The following is a 13505-nucleotide window of genomic DNA, read 5'->3' as shown; positions in this document are numbered from 1 at the left end:
TTCTCTTAGTGTCATTACTCTGACAGCTATTTCTCAAGGGATTTAACTCCTTCAAATGCAAGTCTGCTGAAACCAGTGGAATTACAAAATACTTCCTGTGGTGGTTTTTTTTAATTGGAATTTCCTCCCTAAAATTAAGCTTTATAGAGCTATTGAGTTTCTAACTACAAAAGCAGAGTTAGATACAGCAGTTCCATTAGGGATAAAATTACTCAAGCAAATAGTTCCCTGGAACTTTGCTGCTGAAGAATATGTTAAGATCTCACCTGTGAAACTGGATTATGCAGTAAATGCTACTAGTGTGTTTTGGAGAAGTACTGCCCTTGCCTTCATGGAAGGATGACTGTTCCTTATCCTCTGATGAACTTTCTTCTTTAGGAATATCTGGAATCTTTACAAGACTTGGAATCTGATAAAAATAACTGGAGAAGTATCAAGAAAGATCATCTGCTGGCCTATTCCAGCTTTGTCAAACTCACACTTTCTTCTAGAGATGTTCAGGAGTGCAGAGAGGCACTTGAAAGGTACTGCTTAAACTTTCCTGTAATTAAAAAAAAAAAGACAACCTCTTGGAACTGTTTGGGGTTTTTTTGTTTCTGGGTTACAGAACATTTGCCAAGCTTCTATTTCACATATTTGTGGATGAAAGGTGATTTTCTGTAGTGGCCACTAAGAACGGTTCTTATATAGGGTGTGAACCCCAGGCTGTCTTTTGACTGAGATGCAAGCCTTGTTTGAATGGTCAGCACACAGCCATGGAGAAGACTCATTGATATCCTGGGTCAATTAACTTTGTACCTTCTTTTCCTTCAATAAGAAAATATTGTTCTGTGCTTCAGCAATTGACTAATCCAGATTTTCTAGACAATTTGAAAAAAAACATGCACCTAAAAAACTCAGAACAATCCAAACAAATCTACAATATAACCCTCAAAGTGGAAAACCGAACCCACCTCTTGTATATCAGCTTTGTCCTGGTTATTTTATTGTAAATTAACACAACATACTGGAATAATTAGAAACTTTGTGAAGGGAGGAAACCATCTGCAGTAAGAACACCCTCCTTCAGATAAAACTAGTGGTATTACAGCTTACTTCAAGGTTTACCTTCTGTGGTGCACCTAGAATAGTACAAAACAATGTAGTCAATATATTAAGGTCTGTGTTTTTCTTGCCATTATCTTCCCTTTCTTACTGGCTTTTACTGACTTCTGTTTGTTCCTCAGTTGTGTAATGGCTATTTTATTGCCTTTTGTGAAAATATTCTTCAGTCTGTTAATCTTGCATGAGTATTTGAAGCAATACAGACAATGGAAGAGGAATATTTAATACTGAAGTATATATTATTTATTTTTCTCCTTTAACATTGACCTTCTGGGTTTTCTGCTGATGATTCATTAGAGCTTTTCAAAGTGTTTACATGTGAAGCACTTCCAGGTCATGGCAATGCTAGCAGCCAGTATAGTTTTGCCCAGTAATTGAAAGAGTTTATAATTGTTTTCTGGAAAGCCTCTCTTGAGTGGGGGTTGTATACTTGTCTACAGCTACTAGAATTTCTGCAGTGCCTTATGTTTTTGAAGAGCCTGTACAGAGTATTTTGGACTTTTCTGATAAATGAAGGAAAAAAAAGAGCAAAGTGAATAGTACCTCCTGCAAGTCTCTACATCTGCATTAGTGAACAAGTTTATCTACATAGTTCAGGAGAACAGTTTTGAAAGTAGCTGTGGAAAAAATGTGCTGAAAAAGATTATAAATATGTAGATAATGTTTAGTGTGTTTACTTTCTAGTGACTTGGGTTTAAGCAATAGAAACATTACTGACCATTGACTCACAAAGTTACTCAATTCACAGTTAAATAACATGAACCAATATCACCTGCTATAGCTTTTACTAGGACTCTGTTTCGAATGAGTCTTCTCTACATTTTAGTTTTGACCGAGCACTTCAGTCAGTGAAACCTTACGTGAATGGGGCTGATGAGTTGTATCGTACCTATGTGGAAATGAAAGGACAGCTGTACATGCATGCTGGAACTTTGCTGCTGAAAATGGCCCAACACAATGAGGCACAGTGGAGAGCTGTGTGTGAACTAGCAGCATTGTGTTATCTCATAAGTTTCCAGGTAAGTGATTTTTCATCAAGACTTTAGTTTGTGCCTTTAGTTGATGCAGTTCCTGAAATGTTCTTGCTGTGCACATGTTGAACTCCTGTATTCCTGAGATGAACTGACTGCTTGTCTACCTAAAGGAGGACTCTGTCCTCACTCTTTCACATTTGTTTAAAAGGTTTCAAATGACATGAATAGGGTAAAAGTATACCTTCAACTGTTTCCTTTGTCAGAGTAACCTGATTCTTAAAGGTTAGTGCAGTTACTTTCTGCAGTATATTCCCTTTTCTGTAGTACAGCTGAATACACCCGTTGAGTGTTATTGCTATAGGGAGAGAAGGAGAGGAATTCAGTAGTTCCCATATACCTTTTGTGTAGGCAGCAGAATTAAAAATATCAAACTCCTTTGCGTATGAATTCTTTGCCTTGATCATCCTTTTTATGCCATTGCACGCATTCCAGGTATTACTTGCTCTTGTGTACACTTAATATTACTTTTAGTAGCTGTAATTGCACACCTATGGGCTTTGGGTGGATTCTCTGCTCTCTTCACCCACCCCACACCAGAACAGAACCCCATCCCTGGATATATGATGCAGTACCTTCAGAATGAATGATGTCTGTTTCCCTTTGGTTTCCTAATGCTAAAAAGACACTAGTTTCTTAATTTCTAAGATTATATTTAGTTGTTCTGCTCCTACTGTGAAAAAACTGTAACAGTTTTCTCCTTACTTCTCCAGGTTCCTCAACCAAAGTCAAAACTAATAAAGGGGGATCAAACTGGACAAGATGTGCTAGAAATAATGGCCTGCGATCGAAAAAGCCAGTCTGGTAATAAAAATAGCTGCATAGTTCCATTTTAGTGTTAGAGTTACTGTAAAAGATAAATAATTTGTTAAAGAACAGATTGTGATCTTATAATGTTACCACCGCAATATGCAATAAAACTTTCTAGATTCTGACTACATATGTAAATAAAAATACTAGTTTGGTTCTGACACCAAAAGTTTTTTTTTTCTCCTCTTAAGCATACTGGTAGTGTCGTTTGTTTTTTTTTTTTTTTTTCCCAAGGGTGGTGGGGGTTTTTTCCACCTTCTGGACTCTCTAGCATGCTAAGGGAGAACTTAACTTTTATGGTCTCTTAATCAACTTGAAATATCTTTTGCCTATTGATACTATTTTACAAGTATTGTTAGCCTCAAGAGGAAAAGAAAACATTACTATTTTTTTCCCCAATCTTTTCATCTCATTTTTCAGCTTTGTTCCTTTTGCTGCTAAGTACAGACAGTTTTTCAGTCTACAAAATTCTTAGAGGACCCAAATGAAAACAAATGAACCCATTAAACATCAGGTTCAGTTATTTCAGAATGGATTTCGTTAACGCAAACTTCTGCTTCTATTATAGCTACTTATTTTAAGGTCAGTTGCAATGCCCCTAGAATAGTAATGGTAAGATGGCTTTGTTTTCTGAAAGAGCTGGGTTTGCAAATGCCTTGGCATTGTTGTCACTTAGAGCTTGGAAAGCCTATGTGCTGAAACACAGACCTAATTACAAGGAGAGCATACCTTAGCAGTCTGTAGGTTTCAAAAGGGGAAATCCTGATTCCTTCCAAGCCTTCAGTAGCAAAGAACAATCCAGTGTAGCAAATGCTACTTTCCTCATGTCCACTGCTTTGTTAATGTGAAGTGTATTTCTGTTTTCTAGGTCATATGCTACTGAACTTAAGCCATGGCAAGCAAGACTTCTTTAAAGAGATTGTGGAATCATTTGCAAACAAGAGTGGTTCATTTACGTTGTTTGATAGCCTGTTTGAGAGTGGAGCTTCAAGGGAGAGATCTTTTATAGGCACAGATGATATTGGAAATGTCAGTACACAAGCACCAGTGCAAATGGAACTCAATAAATACGATATTGGTAAGAGGTGTTACTTTCTGAAAAGTATTTGTAGAAGTTCTTCTTACAAATACTTCATATTACAATGAAAGACAAATACCTGGCATAGCTGTCCAAAGTTGCCCTAATGGCCTAGGAAAAACTTGTACTTTATTGCAAAGTAGAGAAGTGCTTCTTGAGTAATTCCTTTAAGATTTCTGGAGAAGGAAATAGGTTGGCTAAAATTAGTTGCCTGTTGGACCAAATAAAGTGAGGATGGAAATGGAGGAAATCTGATAGTCACTCCGTCAGAAGCTCAAGGGGTTGATGTCTGTGAGCACTTAGACGAACGTGTTATGTTTGGCTAATCTGAAGTTTGTAATCCTTCATAACTGAAAGCTGGAATCTTGATGTGCATCGATCTGTAACATATCTGGCTGCTATGACAGAGGGAAATGTGAAACCCACCTTTGATCAGATTCAAGTCTTGATGACTCGTAGGAAGCTGACATTTGTGTCCAACCTTGGTTTTGCACAGGTGCTGTTCGAATGCACAGCGGCAGTCTCCAGCACCTCGTGTGGCTTGGCTTGCAGTGGAACTCCATGTCAGTCTTACCCCCGATGCGCAAGTGGTTAAAACAGCTTTTCCACTTGCCTCAGGAAACATCAAGACTTGAGACAGATGCTCCTGAATCCATTTGCTTGTTAGACCTTGAAGTAAGTAAACTTTCCAAGTTTTTTAATGTATGCTACAAATTAAGGGGTTTGGTTTTTTGTTTAATACTTTTTATTTTTTTAAATAAAAACAGGTATTCCTACTTGGGGTGGTATTCACTAGCAACCTGCAATTGCAAGAGAAGTTTAATTCTCACTACAGTGCACATCAGCCTCAATTCCTACCATTGCCAGTGTGCAAACAACTCTATACTGAAGACCAAAGATCCTGGTGGGATGCTGTTCGTACCCTTCTTCAGAGAAAATCAATGTAAGGCTTTTTCAGTTTGGAGATATTTGATCAAGCTCCATAAAGGGAGCTCGAGCACCTTTGATTGGTCCCAACAGATTCTTGAAAAATGAAGTATTTTGGAAGTTGAAGCTTTGTTCTAGTAGGGACTTGATACGTTTGAAAGACTTGTAAAAATAGAATTTTAATTTCTAACAATGCATTTCTAAACAAGGCAGGCTAGAACTAAAACCGTGGGATGTATTCATCAAGTAAATGTTATGTGAACAGATGAGAAACATTAAATGCTAATGAAGAAATGTTTCTTCTGATATTCAGACCAGGAACAGCAGCAAAACTGAGGCTTACTGTACAGCGTGGCATAAGTACTCTGCGAACACTGGAGAAGCATGGCCTGCAACCTGCCTTAATCATACACTGGGCAAAAAGCTTGCAAAAAACAGTAAGCTGAGATTGTTTGGTTGGTTTTAAATATGTAGAAGTGTTTTTCTGTTTTCCAAACTATGAACAGACTTGGCTGACAAGGGATCAGATGAGTATGTAATATTGAGAACAGCTGTTAATTTTATTAGGCAAATTTGTTGCTCTAGTCACTCTGTAATAGTCACTCTATAAAGTACTGGTTTGAACTGCAGTGTTATTTTCTACATGTATGTTACTTTACATAGTTACTTTGTTTAGTGTCAGAGAAGGACTCTTGAAACTTTTAAAGAAAATAGGAGAAGGATTTGTATGAATAGCATTTTGACTTGAACTTTTTGAAATAACATGTGCTTCTGTTCTGTTTTCTTCACCAGGGAATTAACCGGAACTCTTTCTATGACCAGAAGGAATACATTGGACGAAGTGTCTATTACTGGAAGAAAGTTTTACCTATGCTGGAAATTATCAAAAAGAAGAGGAGTATTTCTGAACCTACTGATCCTCTCTTCAAACACTTCCATAGTGTAGACATTCAGGTACAGATTGATTAAGCCAAGGTTGAAGTAAGAGAAGGTCTATGTCAGAAACGTACACAGTTGAGGGATTTTTGTCTACATTGCACAACTCACATTATTACTAGGAAACTATTAAGGATGAGATTTGGTAATAGCGTTTGATAAAGGGGGAAAATTCTCTCCTTACAACTTTTAGTCTTACCTTTAAAATCATGTTAACAATTGGAAGGCACTGAACACCCTTAGTACAAACTTTCTTGCAAAAGAATTCTCCCTGTATTATAAGAAAAAATGTCATTCCGTTGTTAGGTATGAGTTGTCCTTCACTTTATTTGTAGGTCTTTCAGGTTGCAGCATATGAAGAAGAGGCACATATAGCATTTGCCATGTTGGATGCAGTTGATGGCAAAACTGATGATGCTTTGTTAGCATTTGAAGCTATTGAGAATGTGGTTTCATACTGGAATCTTGCCATGGTAAGTTTGTAAGTTACATTACCCTGAAATGCTTTCCTTTATTCAGTTGCCTTCTGACTGATACTAATTAATCTGCATCCTGTTCTTTAGATTTTCCAAAGGAAAGCAGAAGAGATTGAAAATGATGCCATGCTGCCAGAAGAACACGAGGAGCACAAAACTTATCTTCTTAAAGCCAGGTATTATCTAATGAAGATCATTGCGGAAAGCTCCTCAGATATGTCAGTAACTGAGAAAGTAAGTAATTCTTGCTTTAAGAACTTTTTTTAAGACATGCAGTGGCTTAGGTTACTGTTTCAAAATGAAGCTGTTTGCATTTAGGTTAGATTTTTAGACTAGTCCTTGCATTAAAGCAGGTTAAACTCTGTGTAACTTCTGTAACCTACCAGATCATGTATCATCCTGGTTACTCTGTGGATGAAAGCTTTAATGTAAACAAATAGCTTTTGCCACTGCCTTTTTATGGAAGTTGATAGTTTGAAAAAATATAATTGCTTGTGAATTGTTTTCTTATGTGAATCTTAACAGATTTAGAGCTTTTCTGAAAAAGAAAGCAGTATTTGTATAATGAAAGCCTTGTGAATTGTTCAGCCAGAATTCTGAATGTAATCTGTCTTGCTCTGAGGGAGAATTGCAGTCATGACTCATGTTTCAAATAACTTTCTAGCTGCCAGTGTCTATTGAAACCGTGAGGGAAGTGCTAGATACAGTGATCCAGGAACTTGGCGAGAATGTTGACGAGGGAAGTCTTGCCTTCAGAAATGGTCTGTCACGAACTGTAGATTCAGCAATGAAACATTCCACTCCATCACCAACTAAGTTCTCTTTTTCTCCAACTAAGAGCTACAAGGTATGTTGGCCAGTTATTATTTCAGGGAATTATTATGTTTGAAGAAAAACTCACAAGATTCAATAAAATTTTTTTTCCTAGTTTTCTCCGAAAACTCCTCCTCAGTGGGCAGAAGATCACAAATCTATACTTCAAATGATTTGTCAGCAAGTGGAAGCTTTGAAGGTAAAAAATTTTGTCACCATATTCAGTGAAAAACAGTTGGCCTTTTAGTTATGGTAAGGATCTAGTGAAAATAGCATGGCTAATTTACAGTTCCTAGAATTATTTTCTGTAAATATCTGCCTAAAATGAGTACAAGAGTACATCTATTGTTTAAAACTCCTCTTTGGGACTTAGGCAGGTTCGCTGATGCACCCCATCTGGGGACTGTATGCACAGAGTTCTGCTTTTATCAGTTTGGTTCTCATCCATTTGGCTCTTTTTTTTTTTTGTCACACTGGCTTGTTCTGGCTTTGGTACACGATGTTAGTACTTTGTACTGCATGGGCAGATCCTGCATGATTCTGGCAAGTACTTCTTGGGGATTTCTTAAATTACTGCCACCACTGAGCTTGAAAATGTGTTTAAATAGCAAAAGGTAGGGATCATGTTTTATTCTGCAAATACCTGTGTGATACATACTTACACTCTTGCTTGGAACGCTGTCTTGACAGAATGAAATGCAAGAAATGAAACTTAACAATTCCAACACAAATGCAACTTCTCGCTGGTCTCCTGAAAACTATGGAACAGATACAATGCCAGACGGTTATCAGAGAGCACAAAATCTTCATGAAGCACCATTAACAGGCAAGTTCCTGCAGAATTCGTACCTAGATGCTTAGCTAAATTTTTGAAAATAATGCCAAAATGTTTTAATGATTCACAATTAAAAACTGCTTGCTATGGAGAGTCCATTCAAAACAGCAACAACAACAAAAAATGATCAAATGTAAACTTTGTTTTCCTGGTGTTCCATTTTAGTTGCTACCACTGGTCCATCTGTGTTCTACAGCCAGTCTCCTGCCTATAACTCTCAGTATCTTCTCGGAACTGCTGCAACCAATGTAACACCAACAAAGGTGAGAAAAATCTACTCATTTCAGCTGCTTCCAATGATCTCCTGAAAAATGACTGCTTTTGGTTCTATACATAGTTGCATGTAATTCCAGTTCCTTATGCAGAATTTGGTGAACTTGGACTGCTAGTCCAAGACTAATTTGTCTTTCTGCCTAATTTTTGGGATGTGGAGTCTGGGAGGAAAAGCCAGCAAAATGTCTGCTGTTTGTTAGTACATTTTCTCCTACAGAGTACATATGATAGCACTTAACTATCCCCCCCTCCAAGTAGTATGGCAAAAGAAAATGGGGGTTTCAAGGCTTTTTTCCATAAAAAAGCAACCCACTCACATTGTGCCCCTTTTTCAATGCTTGTTTTCAAATGCCCTTCAAGGTTTAATCAGTTTAAACTAAGGTAAAATTAGTTTAGATTTAAACTTGTATGAAAGTATGCCCTCCTTTTAAGAGTACATGTTATGCAGGCTTCAGCACAAGTAGGATTTTGTCCTCTGTGTTATCATAGTAAGCAAAGCACTTGTTTTCTGTTTTTTCTTTAGCCTCCTGTCTATGGCATGAACCGACTTACACCTCAGCCACATATATATTCCTATCAACCACCAATGCATACACCACCTCTGCAAAACACTTCTGGTTGTATGTTTTCCCAAGAAATGTACGGCCCACCTCTACGTTTTGATTCTCCTGGTACCGCGCTCATTTCTCCTCGTGCGGGTGATGACTATTACAATTACAGTGTTCCACAGGCAAGCACAAATCCAACATTGCCTAAACCAGGCTATTTCACAAACCGTTCAGTCACGCCACCAACTTTAAAGCCTGCAGAATCAAAAGTGATGCCTAAATTTGGACAGCCGGGAACAACTGAAGGATCAAAACCACCTCTGCCAACACCAGCACAGCCAAGTCAGACACCAACTTTTAAATTTAAACCTAACTTCAAGTCTAATGATGGAGACTTCACCTTTTCTTCTCCCCCTCAAGTTGCACCACAGCCTCTTAATGCACCTTATAATAGCAGAGAAAGCCTCTTGGATCTTCTGACATCTGATAAACCTTTACAGGATGATAGATACGTTGAACAAAAGCCAGTTAATGATCACACAAATAGTTCAAGAAATATCTTCAATTTTAGCAATAAGCATATTCCAGGCATCTCTCTTAGAGAGAACATGGGACAAAATGCACACAAAAACCTGGCTTTTGAGAAGAATGATACATTTAGTGTTCAAGAACCAAGCAAACCTGTATTTATGACTTCAAATTCAGATTTGGCCAATAGAAGTCATGAAACAGAGGGAGGAAGCACCCATGGTGGAGATGAGGATGATGATGGTCCTCATTTTGATCCCGTGGTGCCGCTCCCTGATAAGATCGAAGTAAAGACAGGTGAGGAAGATGAAGAAGAATTCTTCTGCAACAGAGCCAAGCTCTTTCGTTTTGATGCAGAATCTAAAGAATGGAAAGAAAGGGGAATTGGAAATGTGAAAATACTGAAACATAAAGTATCTGGCAAATTTCGTCTCTTAATGAGACGAGACCAAGTGCTGAAAATCTGTGCAAATCACTACATAAATGCTGATATGAAATTAACTCCAAATGCTACATCAGATAAGTCATTCGTGTGGCATGCTTTAGATTATGCAGATGAGTTGCCAAAACCAGAACAGCTCGCAATTAGATTTAAAACGCCCGAGGAAGCAATGCTTTTCAAAAAAAAGTTTGAGGAGGCCCAGAATATTTTAAAATCCTTGGGATCAAATGCTGACGCATCTGTGACTCAGAATAGTGGAACCACAAAAGAAACAACAAATCAGGACATCAAGGAGCCTAGCACATCCATTTCTGGAACCCTGAATTTGAGCTTTCAGTTCCCGAAAGATGGGGTGAGCAGTGAATCTGACAGCAAAAGCAGCCTTACAGCTACATCAACTGCATCTGGCCCTACTATTTCATTTGGAAAAGATGCTCAGCAAGCCTATTCTTCTGGTGGGTTTGGGCAGCATCTCGTGAAGAAGGATCAGTGGGAGTGTAAAGTATGTTCAGTTCCAAATGAAGCAACTGCAAAGAATTGTGTATCGTGTCAAAATCCAAATGAAGATATGTGGGAAACACATGACGCCACATTAACTGGCTCTGTAAGTTTCAAAGCCAGTGGTAACACAGTGCAGGACAAATTTGGATCTGCTTTTGCTAAAAAGGAAGGTCAATGGGACTGCAGTGTCTGTTCAGTAAGAAATGAACCCACTGCCTCCAAGTGTGTTGCCTGCCAGAATCCAAACAAAAGTAATACAGGAGTATCTAGTCAACAAACTTCCGCTAAGTTTGGCCAAGCAATTGCTCCAAAGGCTATTCAAAATGACTTGAGTACTGCTTTTTCTAAAAAAGAAGGTCAGTGGGACTGCTCTGTATGCCTAGTCCGAAACGAAGCAAAAAATGTGAACTGCTGTTCTTGTCAGAGTCCTAACCCTCAAAATCAACCAAATATGCCTATACCTACTGTTCAGGCATCCCCTGCTCCTGGGTTTGGTTCCATTGCTGATACAAATAAACCACAGAAAAATGGGTTTGAAGGGCTTTTTACTAAAAAAGAAGGGCAGTGGGATTGTAGTACTTGTCTTGTGAGGAATGAAGGTTCTTCACCAGCCTGTGTAGCCTGCCAGACACTAAATCCATCTGGTAAGCCTGCTGGTGATGCTTCGTCAGCTCCTCCTTTTGGCTTGAAAAGTAAATTACCTGAACTTGATGGAGGACAGTTGGGAACAGGCTTTAAGTTTGGTCTTGAGCAAGGCAAGACACCATCGTTTACATTTCAGATTTCTTCTGATACTGAATCTAAGTCTGCAAAGGAAGGATTTAACTTTTCAATGCAAGTGCCTGCAGGTGGATTTAAGTTTGGGATACAGGAATCTAGTAAAAATACCACTAAGAAAGATGAGCCATCCAAAGAGTGTACAACTGGCTTCTTAAAAAGCACTGATGAAAAAGACAAAAAGGAACTGCCTTCAGATAGTAGAATTGGATTCCAATTTCAAGAAACAGCAGACAAGGAGAAAGGTGACTTTGTTTTTGGGCAAAATAGCACTTCTACTTTTGCTGAGCTTGCAAAAAGTACTCCTAAGGAAGGCTTTCAATTTGGCAAAAAGGACCCTAACTTCAAAGGCTTTTCAGGTGCAGGTGAAAAGCTGTTTTCTACACAGAATTCTAAAATGGATCACAAAGCAAACACATCTGCTGACCTTGGTGAGAAGGATGATGATGTGTATAAGACAGAGGACAGCGATGATATCCATTTTGAACCTATAGTTCAGATGCCTGAAAAAATAGAACCATTTACAGGAGAGGAAGATGAGAAAGTGTTATACTCCCAAAGAGTGAAGTTGTTCAGGTTTGATCCAGAAACAAGCCAGTGGAAAGAACGTGGGGTGGGCAACCTGAAGATTCTTAAAAATGAAGTTAACGGGAAAGTAAGAATATTGATGCGTCGTGAGCAGGTACTGAAGGTGTGTGCTAATCACTGGATAACAACAACAATGAACTTGAAGCAGCTCTCTGGCTCAGACAAAGCATGGATGTGGATGGCCAATGACTTCTCTGATGGTGATGCAAAGTTGGAACATCTGGCAGCAAAATTCAAGACACCAGAGCAGGCTGAGGAGTTCAAACAGAAGTTTGAAGAATGTCAGAGGCTACTGCTAGACATACCACTGCAGACACCCCATAAACTAGTTGATACAGGTAGGACAGCTCAGCTTATACAGAAAGCAGAAGAAATGAAGTGTGGCTTAAAAGATCTCAAAACTTTTTTGACAGATGACAAAACTAAACTGTCAGAAGAGGAAAATGTCAACTCTGTTAGTGCCAGCAGTACTTCTGATCTGGTTATAAAGCCACATGCTGAAAGTACTGGCCCTACTCTGGAATGGGATAACTATGACTTGCGTGGAGAAGCATTGGATGATAGTGTAAGTAGTTCTGTATATGCAACACCTCTTGCAAGTAGCCCTGTAAGGAAAAATCTGTTTAGATTTGGAGAGTCTACCACTGGTTTTAGTTTCAGCTTTAAATCTGCCCTGAGCCCATGCAAATCTCCTGCCAAACAGAATCAAAGTAGAACATCAGTAGGCACAGATGAAGATTCTGATGTTACTCAAGAAGAAGAGAGAGATGGACAGTACTTTGAACCTGTGGTGCCTCTGCCTGATCTTGTGGAAGTGACCAGTGGTGAGGAAAATGAGCAAGTTGTCTTCAGTCACAGAGCTAAGCTCTACAGATATGACAAAGATGCAAATCAGTGGAAAGAGAGAGGTATTGGGGATATCAAGATATTACAGAACTACGACAACAAACAAGTGCGTATAGTAATGAGAAGGGACCAGGTACTAAAACTCTGTGCCAATCATAGAATAACACCAGATATGAATTTGCAGCAGATGAAAGGATCTGATAGAGCATGGGTGTGGACTGCATGTGACTTTGCAGACGGTGAAAGGAAAGTAGAACTTCTAGCTGTGCGATTTAAGCTGCAAGATGTTGCAGACTCATTTAAGCAAACTTTTGATGAAGCTAAGCATGCCCAAGAGAGAGAGACACTGATAACACCTCTTTCTTCTCGTGCCAATACACCTAAGGAATCTCCGTGTGGTAAAAACGCTGTAGCTGTGCTAGAAGAAACGACCAGAGAAAGAACTGACCTCAGCCATGGTGATGGTACTTCTGATGTAACTGTAGAAGCTGCAGAGGTGTCAAACACTTCTGAAACACCAACAAAAACAGTGGTTTCTCCTCCAAAGTTTGTATTTGGATCTGAATCTGTCAAGAGCATTTTCAGTAATGAAAAGTCAAAGACATTCACGTTTGGAAATACTTCAGCCACTGGTTCACTCTTTGGCTTCAGTTTTAATCCTCCAAAAAAAAGTGAAAGCCATATTCCAGCATCTCAGAACACAGCACAAAAAGAACCAGAAGTCTCTGAACCACCGAAAAGCTCTAATGCTACTCAGAAGCCTGTAGATAGCAAGGTAGACGACTTTCCTACTACAACACAAGATGGTCCCTCTAACTTCTCATTTAGAATTCTGGAAAAAGGTGAGTGTCAATTGAAGTAGTAATTTATTTAACTACACGACTTATTAGGCAGACAGCTCTGTGCTATTCATTACTCTTTATTTTCTCGAGAATACATAGTTTCTTTCAGTTCTAATGCAGGTATCTATATGTTCTCCAGAGTTTCAACTA

The 13505-nt window shown here is 38.7% G+C and overlaps 1 protein-coding gene across 7 annotated transcripts in view; it reads left to right on the top strand.

Annotated features, from left to right (window-relative positions):
- RGPD4 (RANBP2 like and GRIP domain containing 4) overlaps nucleotides 1–13505 on the top strand; it is a 33229-nt gene that overhangs the window by 5601 nt on the left and 14123 nt on the right. For all 7 annotated transcript variants that reach the window (XM_032678363.1, XM_032678362.1, XM_032678368.1 and 4 more), the window contains exons 6-20: nucleotides 379–524; nucleotides 1931–2123; nucleotides 2849–2939; nucleotides 3814–4023; nucleotides 4520–4698; nucleotides 4791–4966; nucleotides 5264–5387; nucleotides 5743–5904; nucleotides 6222–6359; nucleotides 6450–6596; nucleotides 7027–7209; nucleotides 7291–7374; nucleotides 7866–8001; nucleotides 8176–8273; nucleotides 8807–13355. In XM_032678363.1, the coding sequence (XP_032534254.1) occupies nucleotides 379–524; nucleotides 1931–2123; nucleotides 2849–2939; nucleotides 3814–4023; nucleotides 4520–4698; nucleotides 4791–4966; nucleotides 5264–5387; nucleotides 5743–5904; nucleotides 6222–6359; nucleotides 6450–6596; nucleotides 7027–7209; nucleotides 7291–7374; nucleotides 7866–8001; nucleotides 8176–8273; nucleotides 8807–13355 (6616 nt within the window). The remainder of the gene's footprint in view (nucleotides 1–378; nucleotides 525–1930; nucleotides 2124–2848; nucleotides 2940–3813; nucleotides 4024–4519; nucleotides 4699–4790; nucleotides 4967–5263; nucleotides 5388–5742; nucleotides 5905–6221; nucleotides 6360–6449; nucleotides 6597–7026; nucleotides 7210–7290; nucleotides 7375–7865; nucleotides 8002–8175; nucleotides 8274–8806; nucleotides 13356–13505) is intronic.

This window comes from Chiroxiphia lanceolata, chromosome 2 (genome assembly GCF_009829145.1).
Source record: "Chiroxiphia lanceolata isolate bChiLan1 chromosome 2, bChiLan1.pri, whole genome shotgun sequence".
Lineage (NCBI taxonomy): Eukaryota > Metazoa > Chordata > Aves > Passeriformes > Pipridae > Chiroxiphia > Chiroxiphia lanceolata.
Note: the sequence above shows the minus strand (reverse complement) of the source record. Positions and strands in the feature narration are given on the sequence as shown.